The sequence below is a fragment of the Rhinoderma darwinii genome, chromosome 2 (assembly GCF_050947455.1).
Source record: "Rhinoderma darwinii isolate aRhiDar2 chromosome 2, aRhiDar2.hap1, whole genome shotgun sequence".
NCBI lineage: Eukaryota > Metazoa > Chordata > Amphibia > Anura > Rhinodermatidae > Rhinoderma > Rhinoderma darwinii.
In genome coordinates, this window is record NC_134688.1 from 183,401,777 (window position 1) to 183,419,025 (window position 17,249).

Genomic DNA, 17,249 nt, shown 5'->3' on the forward strand with positions numbered 1-17,249 from the left:
CACGCAGACCCCCCCCGTAGAGTGCCACGCAGACCCCCCCCGTAGAGTGCCACGCAGACCCCCCCCCCCGTAGAGTGCCACGCAGACCCCCCCCCCGTAGAGTGCCACGCAGACCCCCCCCCCGTAGAGTGCCACGCAGACCCCCCGTAGAGTGCCACGCAGACCCCCCCGTAGAGTGCCACGCAGACCCCCCCGTAGAGTGCCACGCAGACCCCCCCCCCCCGTCGATGGTGCCACGCAGACCCCCCCCCCGTCGATGGTGCCACGCAGACCCCCCCCCCCCCGTCGATGGTGCCACGCAGACCCCCCCCGTAGCTAGCGCCACATAGCAATTCCCCCCTCTTCCCCTTGCGTAGATAGCGCTACACGGTTCCTTACTAAAAAAATGTTTTACTTATATTGGCCCATTCCAGCGACAGACGGAGCTCTACATTGCCTCTTCACGGGAAGCATTCGTAGACCGGCGTGATGTGACGTTATCACCCCCGGCCTGCGCGACTCCTAGCGCCTTATAGGCTGCAGGCCTAACTTGACCTGCAGCCTATAGTATTAATTTCCTGAGGACGCACATACAAGTGAATGTTGCTGTCGCTAGCACCGAAGCCCCCTCCGGTGCTAGCAACACCACTGCATCCGCCCGCCGCGCAATACAGTGTGCGTGCTTAAACGTTTAGTGGTTGGGCGGATCGTGGAAGGTGCGCAGCCGTGCACCTTATAGGGAACACTGGTCCTGTGTGTCTGACACGCAGTACCCGCATGTTAGAAATTAATGTGTCTCTGACACACAATATCACTGTTCACTACACTCTTCCTTCAGAGTGTGTGTGTGTGTGTGTGTGTGTGTGTGTGTGTGTGTGTGTGTGTCCCAATAGGAGGACCCCATCCTGCTCATGGAAAATTAGGTCGTTTTGTTGGTTGATTAATCGTTGACTAGATGATCCTTCCCTGTTGTGCTCATTTACAGATAAATGTAAAAACAAAGCATTAGGAGGTTTATAGTGATATTGAGCATGAACTTTTTCTCTTCTCCAGATGATATTGGTGGCAGTATTCTCAGAGACCGGGTTCTTTGACTACTGTGCTGTAAAGGTAAGTAAAGTTTAATGTGACAAAGATCATATCAATGAAACTGTAGAGATCATGTGTTAAAGGCATGGTGTCGCCCCAAAAACATGTTTTTTTTTTAAAATTTAAACATTTAGTGTGTGGGTGATTAAACATTGTTCAAATTTTTTTCATTTTTTTCGCGAGTCAGGAAATATTATAAATTTTTTCAAATTTATAATACTACCCATTTTTGGTCACTAGATGGAGCTGTTTGGAGCTAGTTCCCAAAATTGCAGCATTGCAACATTGGGTTAAAAGCTATCGCTCTAGTGAGCTCTCAGCATCCCCCCCTCCTTTATCCTGGCTAGTGCCGGGATAAACGAGGGGTTTGAAAGGTTTAACCTCCTACACTGTGTGTCGCCATTTTTTGAGGTAACCCACAGTGTAGTAGGTTTACATGCAGTAGTAAACACACACAAACACTAACATACATTGAAATCGCTTACCTGCTCCTGCCGCCGCGGCCCGTCCGCTCCCTTTGCTGCCGCTGTTCCATGTGCACTTGTCCGGAAGCCGCGACCGGAAGTAGTAATATTACTGTCCAGCCGCGACTTCCGGTCCACAGGAAAATGGCGCCGGACGGCGCCAATTTCGAATAGGACTGTGTGGGAGCGGCGCATGCGCAGTTCCCACACAGACGCCGTACACGGCAGTCAATGGGACGGGAGCCGTTCGCAGTCCCTATGGGACTGTGGCTGCCGTATTCCATGTCTGTGTGTGTCGTTAATCGACACACACAGAAATGGAACAAAAAATGGCAGCCCCCATAGGGAAGAAAAAGTGTGAAAATCAGAAACAGTAAAACACAAACACACAAATGAAAATAAACGTTTATATTAAGGCACTAACATCTTTAACATATAAATAAATTATTTGTGATGACACTGTTCCTTTAACTCTATGAAATGTAAAGTATTTTATTACATTCAGGAGCATAAGAGGTGCTGGGGTTACTTTCCCTGTTCTGTTACATCACTAGGGCCCAGATACAACTGTAAACACTGGTGTTCTCTTGTGTTCATTAACCCCTTAAGGACTGAGCCTGTTTTGGTCTTATGGACTAGGCCAATTTTTTCAAATCTGAGGTAATAACTTTGGAATGCTTTTATTTTTTCAAGCGATTCTGAGACTTTGTTGTGACATATTGTACTTTAAGTTCGTGGTAATATTTGGTAGATACATTCAGTGTTTGTGAAAAACAAAATTTAGAAAAAATGTGCTAAATGTAGCATTTTTATACATTTAAAAGTATCTGCTTGTAAGACAGATAGTTATACCACACAAAATATTTAGTAGTTAACATTTCCCATATGTTTACTATATGTTGGAATAATTTTTTGACCATCCTTTTATTTTTCTCGGATGTTACCAGAACTTAAGCAACAATTTCTTACATTTTCAAGAAAATGTCAAAAGCCTTTTTTTTAGGGTTCAGTTCTGAAGTGGTTTTGAGGGCCATATATGTATAAATGGGGTGATTGATAGGAAAAAATATATATATCTATCCCTATCAATCCATAGGTATGTATGTATGTGTGTGTGTATGTGTATATGTATATATATATATATATATATATATATATATATATATATATATATATATATATATTCTCTATATCCCCCCTATGAATCACTTCATTTTAAAAACTGCTCCCCTCAATGTATTCAAAACAGCATTTAGGTTTCTTAACCATTTATTTTTATTGCATAAAATACGTTTTAATAATTTTTTTTTTTTTTGTAACACAGAAGGTTTTACCAGAGAAACGCTACTCAATATTTATTGCCCAGATTCTGCAGTTTCTAGAAATATCCCTTGTGGCCCTAGTGTGCTACTGAATTAAAACACAGGCCCCAGAAGCAAAGGAGCACCGAGGGGATTTTGGGGCCTCCTTTTTATTAGAATATATTTTAGGCACCATGTCAGATTGAAGAGGTCTTGTGGGCACAAAACAGAGAAAATACCCCCAAAAAAGATACCATTTGGCAAACTGCACCCTTTAAGGAATTTATCAATGGTTAAAAACATTTTATTTTTTTTGCTGATTTTAGTGGAATTAGGCCGTAAAAATTAAAATCTACGTTTTTTTCCAATAAAACGTAGAAATTTTCAATTTTTACAAGGCATAAAGGAGAAAACACCCTAGCATTTGAAAAGCGTTTTCTCCTTAATTACAGCAATACCCCATATGTTGTAATACACTGCTGTATTGACACATGGCAGGGCTCAGTAGGGAAGGCGCGCCATTTTGCTTTTAGAGATCAAAGCATTTTTAACCCACATGTGTTTTTTCATTAGAAATTAATGTGCAGCAGATGGTGCAAAGTGAAAATTGCATTTTTCCACTGATATGTGATTTTACTGCACAATGTTGTGCCCCTGAAAACCAATATCTCAAACTGTTAAGTGGGTTTTCCCGGGTATGGGAATACCATCTATGTGGTCATAAACCGCTGTTTGGGCACACTGTAGAGCTCAGAAGGGAGGGAGCGCCATTTGACTTTTGGAGTGCAGATTTAGCTTGGAAGTTCTGTTTGGGGTTTTACTGGTAATTCAGTTTATAATGTGGAGGCATATGTATCTGTGTGGGGTACATCAGGGCATAATAAGAGGGTTTAATAAGGCTGTAAATAAATAATAATCTGCAGATGTGTAGCCGGTGTCACACGGATAAGTGGTGCCCAATCTTATCCGCTTTGGAACACTGCACATTTTGTCGCCATACTCTGAGAGCCAGAACTTTTTTCGCCAACTGAGCTGTGTGAGGGCCTTTTTGTTGTGGGACAATCTGTAGTTTTCATTTGTACCATTTTGGGGTACATGCGATCACTTTTTTATTCCATTTTTTGGCAAGCAAGGTGACCAAAAACCAGCAATTCTGGCAGTTTTTTTAATTTTATTTTTATTTTTTATTTATTTTTTTACAGAGTTCATCGTGAGCTATAAATGACAATTTTACTTTATTCTGCGGGTCGATAAGATTACGGTGATGCCATATGTATAACACTTTTTCATGTTTTGTAGCATTTGCACAATAAAATCATTATTTTAATTTTTTTATTTTTTTGTCACCATATTCTAAGAGCCACAACTTTTTTTTATTTTTCAGTCCAAAAAGCTGTGTAAGGACTTGTGTTTTTGCGGGAAGGGTTGTAGTTTTTATTGGTACTATTTTGTGGTACATGAAACTTTTTGATCACTTATATTCTGTTTTTTTTGTTTGTTTTTTTTTGCAGTGTTCACCCTGCATGAAAAATAACATTATAGGTTTATAGTTTGGGTCGTTACGGACGTGGTGATACCAACTGCGTGTACTTTTTTTTTTTTTTTTAACTATTTAATTTTTTCCCTAAAAAAGTCGAATTAGAGGAAAAAAAGCACTTTTTGTTCTTTTAACTTTAGAACTTTTATTTTAACACTTTTATATATTTTTATTAACTTTTTTTTTTTCGTTCCACTAGGTGATTTAAAGGCCTGCACCTCGGATCTTTATTCTAATACATTGCACTACCCACATAGTCACTCACTTACAGCAAGTCACTCACTGACAGCAAGCCTGTTAGTCAGACCGTGGCATACCAGACGGCCAATGTTAGGGTTCCGATTGCTATAGCAACCATTGGCACCCCAGCGATTGCATTGCAGTGATGCCGACTGTTTACAAACAACTAAGATGCTGTGATCGCTTTTGATTCTAAGGGGTTGCTGACAGAACGTTACCATGACGTAACTGTACTTCATGGTGCCTTAATGCAGTGCCATGACTTAGTTGCGTCAAGGTGCGGTAAGGGGTTAAACTTGTATTATGACTGCTGTATTAATCATCTCTGATGTCACTTTTAATAGCAAGGGATCACAATGATATAGTGCATATTCCTATGTTATTACATCACTGTGGTAATATAGGGAGTATTACTTGTCACTATTGAATGGATGCCGCTGGCCATCATAACCTGTGCACCCAGAGCATTTACCCCCTTATCCCAAAATTGAAAGACACACACTGATAGAACGGCAAGTTAAAACACCAATTGGCAGCAATTTGCAGACTCGCACTACAATGAGAACCCTTTGACGCGGGTAGCAAGCTTGCATATTTTTGCCAAAATATCAAAGAATGCCTTAAATTTAAAATTTTTGCAGAATGCGGTCTGGCCTTATGTTAGGGGAGAATGCAGTGTCAGTACTTTGTATGGTATACTAAGAAGGAACTGGACAGCCAACCTGATCTAATAGTAAGGGGTTGTTAGCCACCATGCTGCACTACATGTAACCATGTGATTGCCACCTTATAGAAGCCTTGTGTGTGTGCAATTAGAATACCAATACTCCCCACATGGATGATAGGTGTGTGAGTGGCTGCTAATCAGTAGTTTGCATCTAGGCAAACTCCCATTGTGGCTTGTCTGCATACTGCTAGGAATTGTTTTTTTAACATGGCATTGTGTCAGAAGGTATGCTTTCTTTTTTACTGTAATTGTTTTTTGTTTTTTTATGGAATTGGTCATCCGTTTGAGCCTTCAAAACCAAAATCCAGTGTCACTAACAAGCATCTTGAGCTCCAAAACCTCCACTTCTACTTGACAAACAGCCATCAGTCAACTGCATAGTGGAGTGTTTGACGCTCAAGATGCCGGACACTTCCCATTTCCGTGGATACTGGATGCCTAATTTTCATACAGCGCATAGCAGAATGAATTATGTCTTTACGCTTGCCTCGCGATGACCTTTCCCCTTGTTTATTATTGTCTGGGCCTCTGCCGTAGTCACGCATATACCCTTCCCCCTTTCTTTTTCTGTCCTGCTTCTTGTCCTCTTGTAGTTCTGTTTTTTGCCTCCTGCATCGTCGCCGCCACCACATGCATCTTGCCCATAGTGCCGCCTCTCCTTTCCTATTGGCTTAGGTGGTGCTCCCGTCACGCGCGCATAGTACAGCCTGCTGCCAGTCGTCTGGGCTTCGCCGCACGCCACTCCTCCTCTTGTAGACGGTTTGGCGCGTGTGTGTGACGCGCGCACGCAGGACTGTGGGAAGATGACCTGTTCATCCATATGCTCCTCCTCTGCCTTATTCTCTAAACAGCAATAGGGAATAGGTAGAAAAAAAGGAATTTCCCTCTGGCGCATCCACAGTTGGAAATAATTATTTGCATTCAAAGAGGTGATTCAGGCTAAAACGATCTTTATTCAGGTACAATTACGACAAAAAAAGTTTCAAGATCGTACTGATCTCTTCCTCAGGTAGTGTACGAGTGCTTAAGGGCAGATACAGACGGACATTGCGTTTTAGCGCGCGCACACACCGCTGCGTTTTGCGCGCGCAAAAACCATTTGACAGCTGCGTGTGTCATCCGTGTCTGATGCGCGGCTGCGTGATTTTCGTGCAGCCGCCATCATAGAGATGAGGCTAGTCGACGCCCGTCACTGTCCAAGGTGCTGAAAGAGCTAACTCTTTCAGCACCCTCGAAAAACCTGTTGAAAAAAAAGAAAAAGTTCGTACTTACCGAGAACTTCCCGGCCGTTGCCTTGGTGACGCGCCTCTCGACATCGGGCCCCACCTCCCTGGATGACGCGCCAGTCCATGTGACCGCTGCAGCCTGTTCTTGGCCTGTGATTGGCTGGAGCTGTCATTTGGACTGAATTGTCATCCCGGGAGGTCAGACTGGAGGAAGATGCCGGGAGTTATCGGTAAGTCAGAACTTCATTTTTTTTTCTACAGGTTCATGTATATTGGGATCGGAAGTCACTGTCCATGGTGCTGAAACAGTTTAACTCTTTCAGCACCATGGACAGTGACTATCTCCTGACGTCGCGTACCGATAATTTTTTTGCCGAGTTCGGCCGAACCCGGTGAAGTTCGGTTCGCTTGTCCGGCTTCGCTCATCGCAAAGACACTCCGTTTGGATGTTCGGAAACAGAAAAGCACGTGGTGCTTTTCTGTTTACATTCATCCTTTTGACAGCTGGTGCGCTGTTTTAGTCGGTTCGCACGGAAGTGCTTCCGTGCAACCTGCGTGGTTTTCACGCACCCATTGACTTCAAAGGGTGCGTGATGCGCGAAATACGCAGAGTTATTGAACCTGTTGCGCTTTTTGCGCAGCAGACAAACGCTGCGCAAAAAGCACGGACTGTCTGTACTGCCCCATAGACTTGTATTGGTCCATGCGTGCCGCGTGAAAACCACGCGGCACGCTCGTGTGAATCCCCCCTAACAGTGGATATCCGTCTCTGTTTTATAACACAGATGAGTAATTAACAAGGAAACAACTACCGGATAAAATTGGCGGGTCAAACAACAGTTCAAAAGAAAGGTATGTATAAATAATTAGTTTTTCTATTAAAATACCAAATCAATTTAAAAATAATTTGTTTATACCTTATATGTTACATAGAATTATTTTGTTTTATTTTGCTTTGGTCTTGTATTTGTCCAAAGGTTCAAATATAATAATATACTATAAGGCCCTGTTCACACAGAGTTTCTTGACAAGTTCATTGGGGCAGAAAAAAAAAAAAACTCCTGCAAAAAACTCCGTGTGAACACAGCCCAATAAGAAACGATATCAATGATTAAAAGGAGACAGTACCACCTGTTATTTTAAAAGAGATACAATAAATATATTTTAAAATTACATAAACAGCTAAAATAATGTAAAATAGTAGAAATGTAATAACAATATTAATTAATTTTTTTTTTAAATAACGAAGCATCACTTATAATATGAAAAAGATGAAATAATTCATTTTTAATGCGATTGAACAACTGTATAGTGAAAAGATATCATCATTTTTTATTTGATCATATCATAGTACTGTATTTTTATTATCATAATTCGTTGACAGTAATACGCTATTTTGTATTTATTATGAATATTCGTTCGATGTATAGAAGAAACCACTTGCCGTTAATGCTCTATTGTATAATTATGAAATGAATAGTCATATAGCTACAAAAAAATCATCTTATTAAAGGTTTTATTATAAATAAATATAATTAAATAAAAGTTTAGTTATAACTATATGACTGTCTCCATTTTTTCGTTCAATCCTTATGGAACTAATGTTTTTAATTTATAGATCCAGAAGTTCTCTCTATTGCATAAAGTCGCAATGGGGACACGTGTAGCACCTAGCTATGCTAATATTTTTATGGGTATGTTTGAAGAGGTACATATATGGCAACACATGTGGGCAACCACCCATTTGACTTTTTTTAGGAGATTTATAGATGACCTCTTTATTATTTGGAAGGGAGACGTCTCCTCTGCTCTATCATTCTGCCAGTCCCTGAACAATAATATCTGGGGCATCAGTTTCACTTTTAATATCCAGGAAAAAGAAATTCTTAGACTTCGTAATCACTAAATCAACAGAAAATGTCATCACACGAACCCACTTTAAACAAGTGGACAGTAATAGCTACCTAGACTACAAAAGCGGCCACTACCGCAAATTGCTCCGGAACATACCTTATAGCCAATACATGCGTATCAGGAAAAACTCTACGTCAAATACAGATTTTAACATACAAAGCCGTATTATTTATAAACGTTTTAGAGAGAAAAATTATCCCTGTACTCTTCTATCCGATGCATATAAAAAAACAAAAGACCTAAAACAACTGGATTGTGTTAAAATAGCTGAGCCAAAAGAAGCATTATTAAAAAAAAAAACAATACATTTTCGTTAATTTTTTTTTACAAAATACAATAGTGAACACAAAAAAATTAGGGACATCATGTGCAAACATTGGCACATCTTGCAAAAAGACTCAATTTTAAAACACAATTTACCATTAAAACCGTTAATTACTTTTAGAAGAGCAAAAACCATCAAAAACATACTTGCACCTAGCAGAGTAATTTTTCCTGATCATAAGAATGAAACCGAAGTAGCCACTATTGTCAAACATACCAAAAAAGGCAGTTTGAAATGTGGGAGAATAAGAGGCCTATGTTGTAATATGATTACTGAAACTGATACGTTCACATCAAATCAAACAAAAAATATATATAAAATTGATAAGCACTTAAACTGTCAGTCACAATATGTTATATATCTGATAAACTGCCAATGTGGCTTACAATATGTGGGCAGAACTACACAACAATTACACTGTCGTGTTAATAAACATAGGTTCAATTGCAAGAACAAGTTTATGCTACATAGTATCTCTAGACATTGTATGTTAGCACATAGTGACAATTTTGATTGTTTCACAATTACTCCCATTGAACAAATTTCAGCGTCCAACACCAACAGATTTGCGACTTTATGCAATAGAGAGAACTTCTGGATCTATAAATTAAAAACATTAGTTCCAGAAGGATTGAACGAAAAAATGGAGACAGTCATATAGTTATAACTAAACTTTTATTTAATTATATTTATTTATAATAAAACCTTTGATAAGATGATTTTTTGTAGCTATAGGACTATTCATTTCATAATTATACAATAGCGCATTAACGGTAAGTGGTTTCTTCTATACATCGAACGAATATTCATAATAAATACAAAATAGCGTATTACTGTCAACGAATTATGATAATAAAAATACAGTACTATGATATGATCAAATAAAAAATGATGATATCTTTTCACTATACAGTTGTTCAATCGCATTAAAAATTAATTATTTCATCTTTTTCATATTATAAGTGATGCTTCGTTATGTAAACATTTTTTTTAAATTAATATGATTACATTTCTACCATTTTACATTATTTTAGCTGTTTATGTAATTTTAAAATATATTTATTGTATCTCTTTTAAAATAACAGGTGGTACTGTCTCCTTTTAATCATTGATATCGTTTCTTATTGGGCTGTGTTCACACGGAGTTTTTTGCAGGAGTTTTTTTTTTTCTGCCCCAATGAACTAGTCAAGAAACTCCGTGGGAACAGGGCCTTCTAGTATATTAATATATTTGAACCTTTGGACAAATACAAGACCAAAGCAAAATAAAACAAAATAATTCTATGTAACATATAAGGTATAAACAAATTATTTTTAAATTGATTTGGTATTTTAATAGAAAAACGAATTATTTATACATACCTTTCTTTTGAACTGTTGTTTGACATGCCAATTTTACCCGGTAGTTGTTTCCTTGTTAATTACTCATCTGTGTTATAAAACAGAGACTGATATCCACTGTTAAGCACTCGTACACTACCTGAGGAAGAGATCCGTACGATCTCGAAACTTTTTTTGTTGTAATTGTACCTGAATAAAGATCGTTTTAGCCTGAATCACTTCTTTTGAATGCAAATAATTATTTCCAACTGAGGATGCGCCAGAGGGAAATTCCTTTTTTTTTCTACCTATTCCCTATTGCTATTGAAACATCGAGCCTGTTTCACAGACCTCGAATTGGATCCCTGGCTGCACCTGAACTATAGCGGTCACTGCTATCAAGGATTTATTCCATGCAACTATGGATGTTATGCTCCTAGCATAACTCCATAAGGTGAGCATATATTGTTACCTTCAACAGACCTATATCTCTTTTGGTTCGTGCACAATTGTGCGCCTTGCATTTTTCTTTTGTATTTCTTATTCTCTAAACATGTACTGTATATACACATATCTTACATTGATCACATTAAGATCAGCTGCCACTAGTGCCTTCCCACGATCCCATTTTTTGTGACGCACTTGTAAAGCAGCCGGACTACATTTCCTCATTTTTTGTTTGGGCACTATGGTTTAGGCAGTTGTCTTTGCAGTGTTATTTGGGCAACGGACGGCAACCTTTTTTAGTATGTGTTTATTTGGACACTATCTTACTCTTTCAGGTGGCACATGGCACTATACAATCTAAGGGTATGTTCACACGTAGTCAACAAAAACGTCTGAAAATCCAGAGCTGTTTTCAAGGGAAAACAGACCCTGCTTTTCAGACGTTTTTTTACCAACTCGCATTTTTCGCGGCGTTTTCACACCGTTTTCGCAGCATTTTTTACGTCCGTTTTTGGAGCTGTTTTCATTGGAGTCTATGAGAAAACTGCTCCAAAAACGTCCAAAGAAGTGTCCTGCACTTCTTTTTACGAGGTGTAATTTTACGCATCGTAATTGCCGTGGACAATACAGCGTGGACAATACAGCGTTCTACCCATAGAAAGTAATGGGCAGATGTTTGAGGACGTATTTGAGACGTATTTCCAGACGTAAAACGAGGCAAAATACGCCTCGTATACGTCTGAAATTTGGCCGTGTGAACATACCCTAAGGGTATGTTCACACGCTGAGAGGCAGTTACGTGTGAAAAGACAGACTGTTAACAGCTGCCTCGTTTCACACGTAAAAGCTCCTCCTCGTAATTTACGAGGCGTCTGAGACGCTCGTAAACCTTGAGCCGTGCTTCATTGATTTCAATGAAGAACGGCTCAAATTACGTGGCAAAGAAGTGCCCTGCACTTTTTTGCCGAGGCAGTCAATTTACGCGTCGTCGTTTGACAGCTGTCAAACGACGATGTGTAAATTACAGGTCGTCTGCACAGTACGTCGGCAAACCCATTCAAATGAATGGGCAGATGTTTGCCGACGTATTGCAGCCCTATTTTCAGACGTAAAACGAGGCATAATACGCCTCGTATACGTCTGAAATTTGGCCGTGTGAACATACCCTAAAGCTGACCCTGATTGTCATACAGTAATTCGCAGAGTGTGACATCACAGGGACATTTGTATTGTGGCATTACTGTGTGAATTATCACTGGGTGCATTATGTTTTTGCAGTGACATCACTGTTTATTACCATGTGGTGGGATTTATGCATCATCCACGTTCTATGGCATTAGGGTATGTTCACACGGCCAAATTTCAGACGTATACGAGGCGTATTTTGCCTCGTTTTACGTCTGGAAATACGTCTCAAATACGTTGGCAAACATCTGCCCATTCATTTAAATGGGTTTGTCGACGTACTGTGCAGACGACCTGTTATTTACGCGTCGTCGTTTGACAGCTGTCAAACGACGACGTGTAAAAATACAGCCTCGTCAAAAGAAGTGCAGGACACATCTTTGGACGTTTTTGGAGCTGTTTTCTCATAGACTCCAATGAAAACAGCTCCAAAAACGGACGTAAAAAACGCAGTGAAAACGCCGCGAAAAATGCGAGTTGGTAAAAAAACATCTGAAAAGCAGGGTCTGTTTTCCCTTGAAAACAGCTCTGGATTTTCAGACGTTTTTGTTGACTACGTGTGAACATACCCTAACTGTGCATTTTCAGGGGTGTAAATATATGGGGGCAGAGGTTGAGGCAATATCCAATAACTAATGCCTTAGCCCTTATTCACACGACAGGGTTTAAATCGTCCGTCACCCGGCTGCAGTAGGAACAATTGACCCCTAATGGGGCTATTCACACGACCGATTTTTTGGACGGCCCGGGAAACCTGGCCGTCAAAAAATGGGACATGCCCTATTTTTGTCCGTTTACCCGGCCACCCGGCTCCCATAGAAGTCTATGGGGCCGGGTAATACACGGCCATCACCGGAATGTGTCCCGAGTGATGGCCGTGTATTCCATCGCTCGCGCTCTCTCTCCTCCTCCTCACAATGCAGAGTGCATGTGAGGAGGAGGTTTTTTATTTTGCTCCCTTTAGGAGTCGGAATCCCAATCTCCGGCCGGGGATTCCGCTACAGGAGAAGTGAGTGACTACACTGTCCATATATGGACACAGCGACGTCACTCACTTCTGAAGCGGAATCCCCGACTGTATGGCCGGGGATTCCGCTACAGGAGAAGAGTGACTACACTGTGCATATATGGACACAGCAACGTCACTCACTTCTGAAGCGAAATCCCCGACCCCGTGGCCGGGGATTCCTCTCCAGGAGAAGTCAGTGACTAAACCGTCCATATATGGACATTGAAGTCAGTGACTTCTCCTGGAAGCGGGGGGATGGGTGCAACCTACAGTGGGCTGTGTGGCATTACCTACAGGGGACTTGGTGGCATTACCTACAGGGGACTTGGTGGCATTACCTACAGGGGACTTGGTGGCATTACCTACAGGGAACTTGGTGGCATTACCTACAGGGGGCAGATTGGCATTACCTACAGGGGGCTGATTGGCATTACCTACAGGGGGCTGGGTGGCATTACCTACAGGGGGCTGGGTGGCATTACCTGCAGGGGGCTGGGTGGCATTACCTGCAGGGGGCTGGGTGGCATTACCTGCAGGGGGCTGGGTGGCATTACCTGCAGGGGGCTGGGTGGCATTACCTGCAGGGGGCTGGGTGGCATTACCTGCAGGGGGCTGGGTGGCATTACCTGCAGGGGGCTGGGTGGCATTACCTGCAGGGGGCTGGGTGGCATTACCTGCAGGGGGCTGGGTGGCATTACCTGCAGGGGGCTGGGTGGCATTACCTGCAGGGGGCTGGGTGGCATTACCTGCAGGGGGCTGGGCGGCATTACCTGCAGGGGGCTGGGCGGCATTACCTGCATGGGGCTGGGCGGCATTACCTGCAGGGGGCTGGGCGGCATTACCTGCAGGGGGCTGGGCGGCATTACCTGCAGGGGGCTGGGCGGCATTACCTGCAGGGGGCTGGGCGGCATTACCTGCAGGGGGCTGGGCGGCATTACCTACAGAGGGTTGTGTGTGGCAACAAATTTAAATAAAATTCATCCGATTTTAAAACTGACAGGGAAAACAACGGATGCAAAACGGGTCAAAATCGGCCATTAAAAACTTCAACACGGCCCGGAACAGAATCGGAACGGATGCAAAACGGATGCAAATCGGCCGGGAAAAACGGCCCAAAACGGCCGATTTTATCGGCCGACACTCGGACCCTGTCGTGTGAATGAGGCCTTAGGGAAGTAACATTGACTCGTCTGCCATGTTACACCGGACCTCTGTGGAGACAAAATCTATGTAACCTTGTGGGAAATAGCCCAACCTGCAATGTTAATAACTGCAGTTAATAGTCTTTATATTCACTCATCTTGATTTCAGCAAGTATTCGGAAACTTGATAGGTGTGATAATCATGAAAGTAATGAAGGTCATTTATTTTAAATGGCTAAACGCAGTTTTATGTTCCACATTGAAATGGTTTTTGTCACTTTTTTTTATTGAACTATAATTAGGTAACCCACTGCACACTTAATCCATAGTTCACTTTTGCCTTCTTATTGGCTCTTAAAAATACTTTTATGTCTACTCAGCATGGCAAGATTGGTTTTGTAAAACCAATTTAATAGTTACAGCTTTATCCATTTATTAACTTGCCACGTTAAAGTCCACCTGTTGGTTTAGAAAAGTACACAAGATTAAAAAATTAAGTGCTGTTTGTTTCTGATATATAGAGAAAGAGATAGATATATAGCTATATATATATATATATATATATATATATATATATATATATATATATATATAAACAATTTTTTATATAATATATGTACTAGGTACGCAACACCGAAGATACTGAGCCATAATGGCTAAATATTTTCTAGTCACTATCTATCTAGACTGTTTTTTTTTTTTTTGTTTGAGAATGTACAAGAACATCAAGCTTTGGACCTGATCTAAGGCTTCGTGCTGTATTAAATGGGGATATGACATAATAAATGTGGTGTTCCCATGTTGGTCAGTCCAACTGCAGTGCTGCTGCACCTTCGCAAATTGCAGGGGACTACAACATAGCCCCATTCAATAGTAGATCGCTGTGCATGGAATAAGCCTGAAGTTATATTGGCCCCTACAATTTTATTTATTAGTGGGGATCCCAGAGGTCAGTCCTCCATTGATCCCAATGCTGTGATATATCCTAGTTAACACCCCTTTATGGTCTGCCCCAGAGCTGGCAAATATTGTATAAATATGCTGCTTTATAAGTGTAGTCATTATTAAAATATAGATCTTACATTCTTTTTTTATATAGTCGACAAATAACAATAGCTTATACTGTTAAAAGGTAGCCTTTGGTCTATTAATAAAAACAATATAAGGGCCTTTGCGCATCACATTCGGTAGATTTGCTCCCCTGCGCACTTATACAAAGTCCCTAGCACCTCAAAATAAGTAAATGCAGTGACCAAATAAAGCTCTATGTAGAGAGCTACGTGTAATTCTATTTTTTTTTAATACACATTTACTTTATGAATTATGGAAATGTTGATATTCCACTTTTTAATACGTCAATTAAATCCTACCAGCATGCTGAATGCTTATTTGTGAAAATGTACTTTATGCTGTTTTTTTTCCCAATAGGCTTACCGGTTGTCTAGAGGACGAGTGTGGCCAATGATAATAATTCTGTGTCTTATCGCAGCCATTCTCTCAGCATTTTTGGACAATGTCACCACAATGCTGCTTTTCACCCCAGTGACAATAAGGTACCTTGTTTGCTATACTGTAACTGTTTGAAAAATAGAAGTGTTTTTGCCTGTAGACAAAGATTTACCCAAAAAATTTCACTAAAGCTGTAAATGTGACTATATTAAAAAAAAAATTCACTTTTGACCTACTTGCAATTACTCCATACTCACACTCTTGGAAGCCAGTGTTGCACATTGTATGTTATGCTAACCTCAAAAGATCTGACATTTTCAGCAAATTGCTTAATCAAATGTAAATTCCCTTAAAGCTACCACATATGCTTGCATTGAACCTTTCTTTAAACTTCAGATAAAAGTCCTTTATAATTAAATAGTAATGTAGAATATATTTAAAAGCCATCCATGCTTCGGGACAGTATTATTTAACATTGGTGACCTTCTAGTCTTGTTTAATTGTGGCCACCCGGGATGACTGCAGTTTACAATATCTAGTGGCTATAATATTTTATTCCTGCGACTTCTTCATTTACACACATTTAGTCCTTTTCTTTTTAGGCAGATTACATCTCTCATTTTGGAAGTTAATAAAACAATACATAAATTGCGTTGCACAGTCACCAGTGTTTGTTGCCTAGAGTCTTTTTGCATACACCAGCATGATAGTTAAAGGAAAATGTTCTGTCTTGGCCGGATAATTTCAATCAGTTCAATAACTCAGACATCCGTGATAAGCGTCGTCTGAGAACCAATGCTCCAGGGAACACATTTAATGCTTTTATTTTGCTTTGTGATCTATTCTTTGAAACACAAATGTCAGACCAAATTTGCCACAATATCCTGTTATTGATAGATCCATCGTGAAAGCTGATGATTTAATTTCTTTATGCCAATGTACAAATATAATTGCTTTGATTTCTATATATTAGTAGTGTGCTCTCCATCAGAAAACGCATTAAATTAAGTAGAACAAACTGAATAATTACCTGATGTTTCTACAGTGGTTGCCATGGCTTCGTCCAGGGACTTGTATTTTTTTTTTTTAAATCAATCCAATTTTATTGATACGAACACAGAAATGAAATAACACATTAACATTCACATTACAATTTTCCAACATCGTATGCAATAGTTACAGCATATCAGGAAATCCCCAACTTCCCCCTTTCCCCCCTCCCCGCACAGCCCCCCACTATATCTCCGCCCTTTGTTTCTAGTACCATTCCTGGTCAGAGCATATTTCTCTTATCAAGTTTCCCCACCACCCCTTCTTTGCTCCAGACTCTATCACCTCCAGTTCCTCAGACGACTCTCGCCCTTAGTCTGCTCAGTTCAGGTGACAGCACCTCAGGACAGGCCAACCATCTGCTCCATTGTTGCTCAAATTTTTTTTCCGTGCCCCTTTTAGAAAATATCTTATGCTCCATCAGGATATTATAATTCAACATTCCTACAATTTCCCTCATCCCTGGTGGCTCCGCGTCCAGCCAGTGTTTAGCAATGCATTTCCTTGTTTGATATAATATCTTGGCAATTGCCAGGCTTGCCATTCTGTCACTCTCCAATTCTCCCACCGCTCCCAACAACATAACTTTAGGGTCTGCCGCCAATTCCCGTCCATACACCTGCTTTATCAGGTCCAATATTTCCCCCCATAGGGTCCTCAGGGCCTCACATGACCAAAACATATGCAATATGTCTGCCTTCTCCTCCGTGCACCTAGGACATTTAGCATCCGCTCTAATACCCATCTGTTTTAATACCCACGGGGTGCGGTACACTCTATGTATCAGGAAGAGTTGTGATCTCCTCTGCGCCAGACTGAGCGATAAGTGACATGTGGATGCTAAT

At 40.7% G+C, this 17,249-nt stretch overlaps 1 protein-coding gene across 1 annotated transcript in view; it reads left to right on the plus strand.

Moving 5' to 3' along the window:
• The window catches only part of OCA2 (OCA2 melanosomal transmembrane protein), a 188,814-nt gene that overhangs the window by 89,638 nt on the left and 81,927 nt on the right, over positions 1-17,249 (plus strand). The window contains exons 11-12 of the mRNA XM_075850311.1: positions 1,033-1,089; positions 15,334-15,458. Of these exons, the coding sequence (XP_075706426.1) occupies positions 1,033-1,089; positions 15,334-15,458 (182 nt within the window). The remainder of the gene's footprint in view (positions 1-1,032; positions 1,090-15,333; positions 15,459-17,249) is intronic.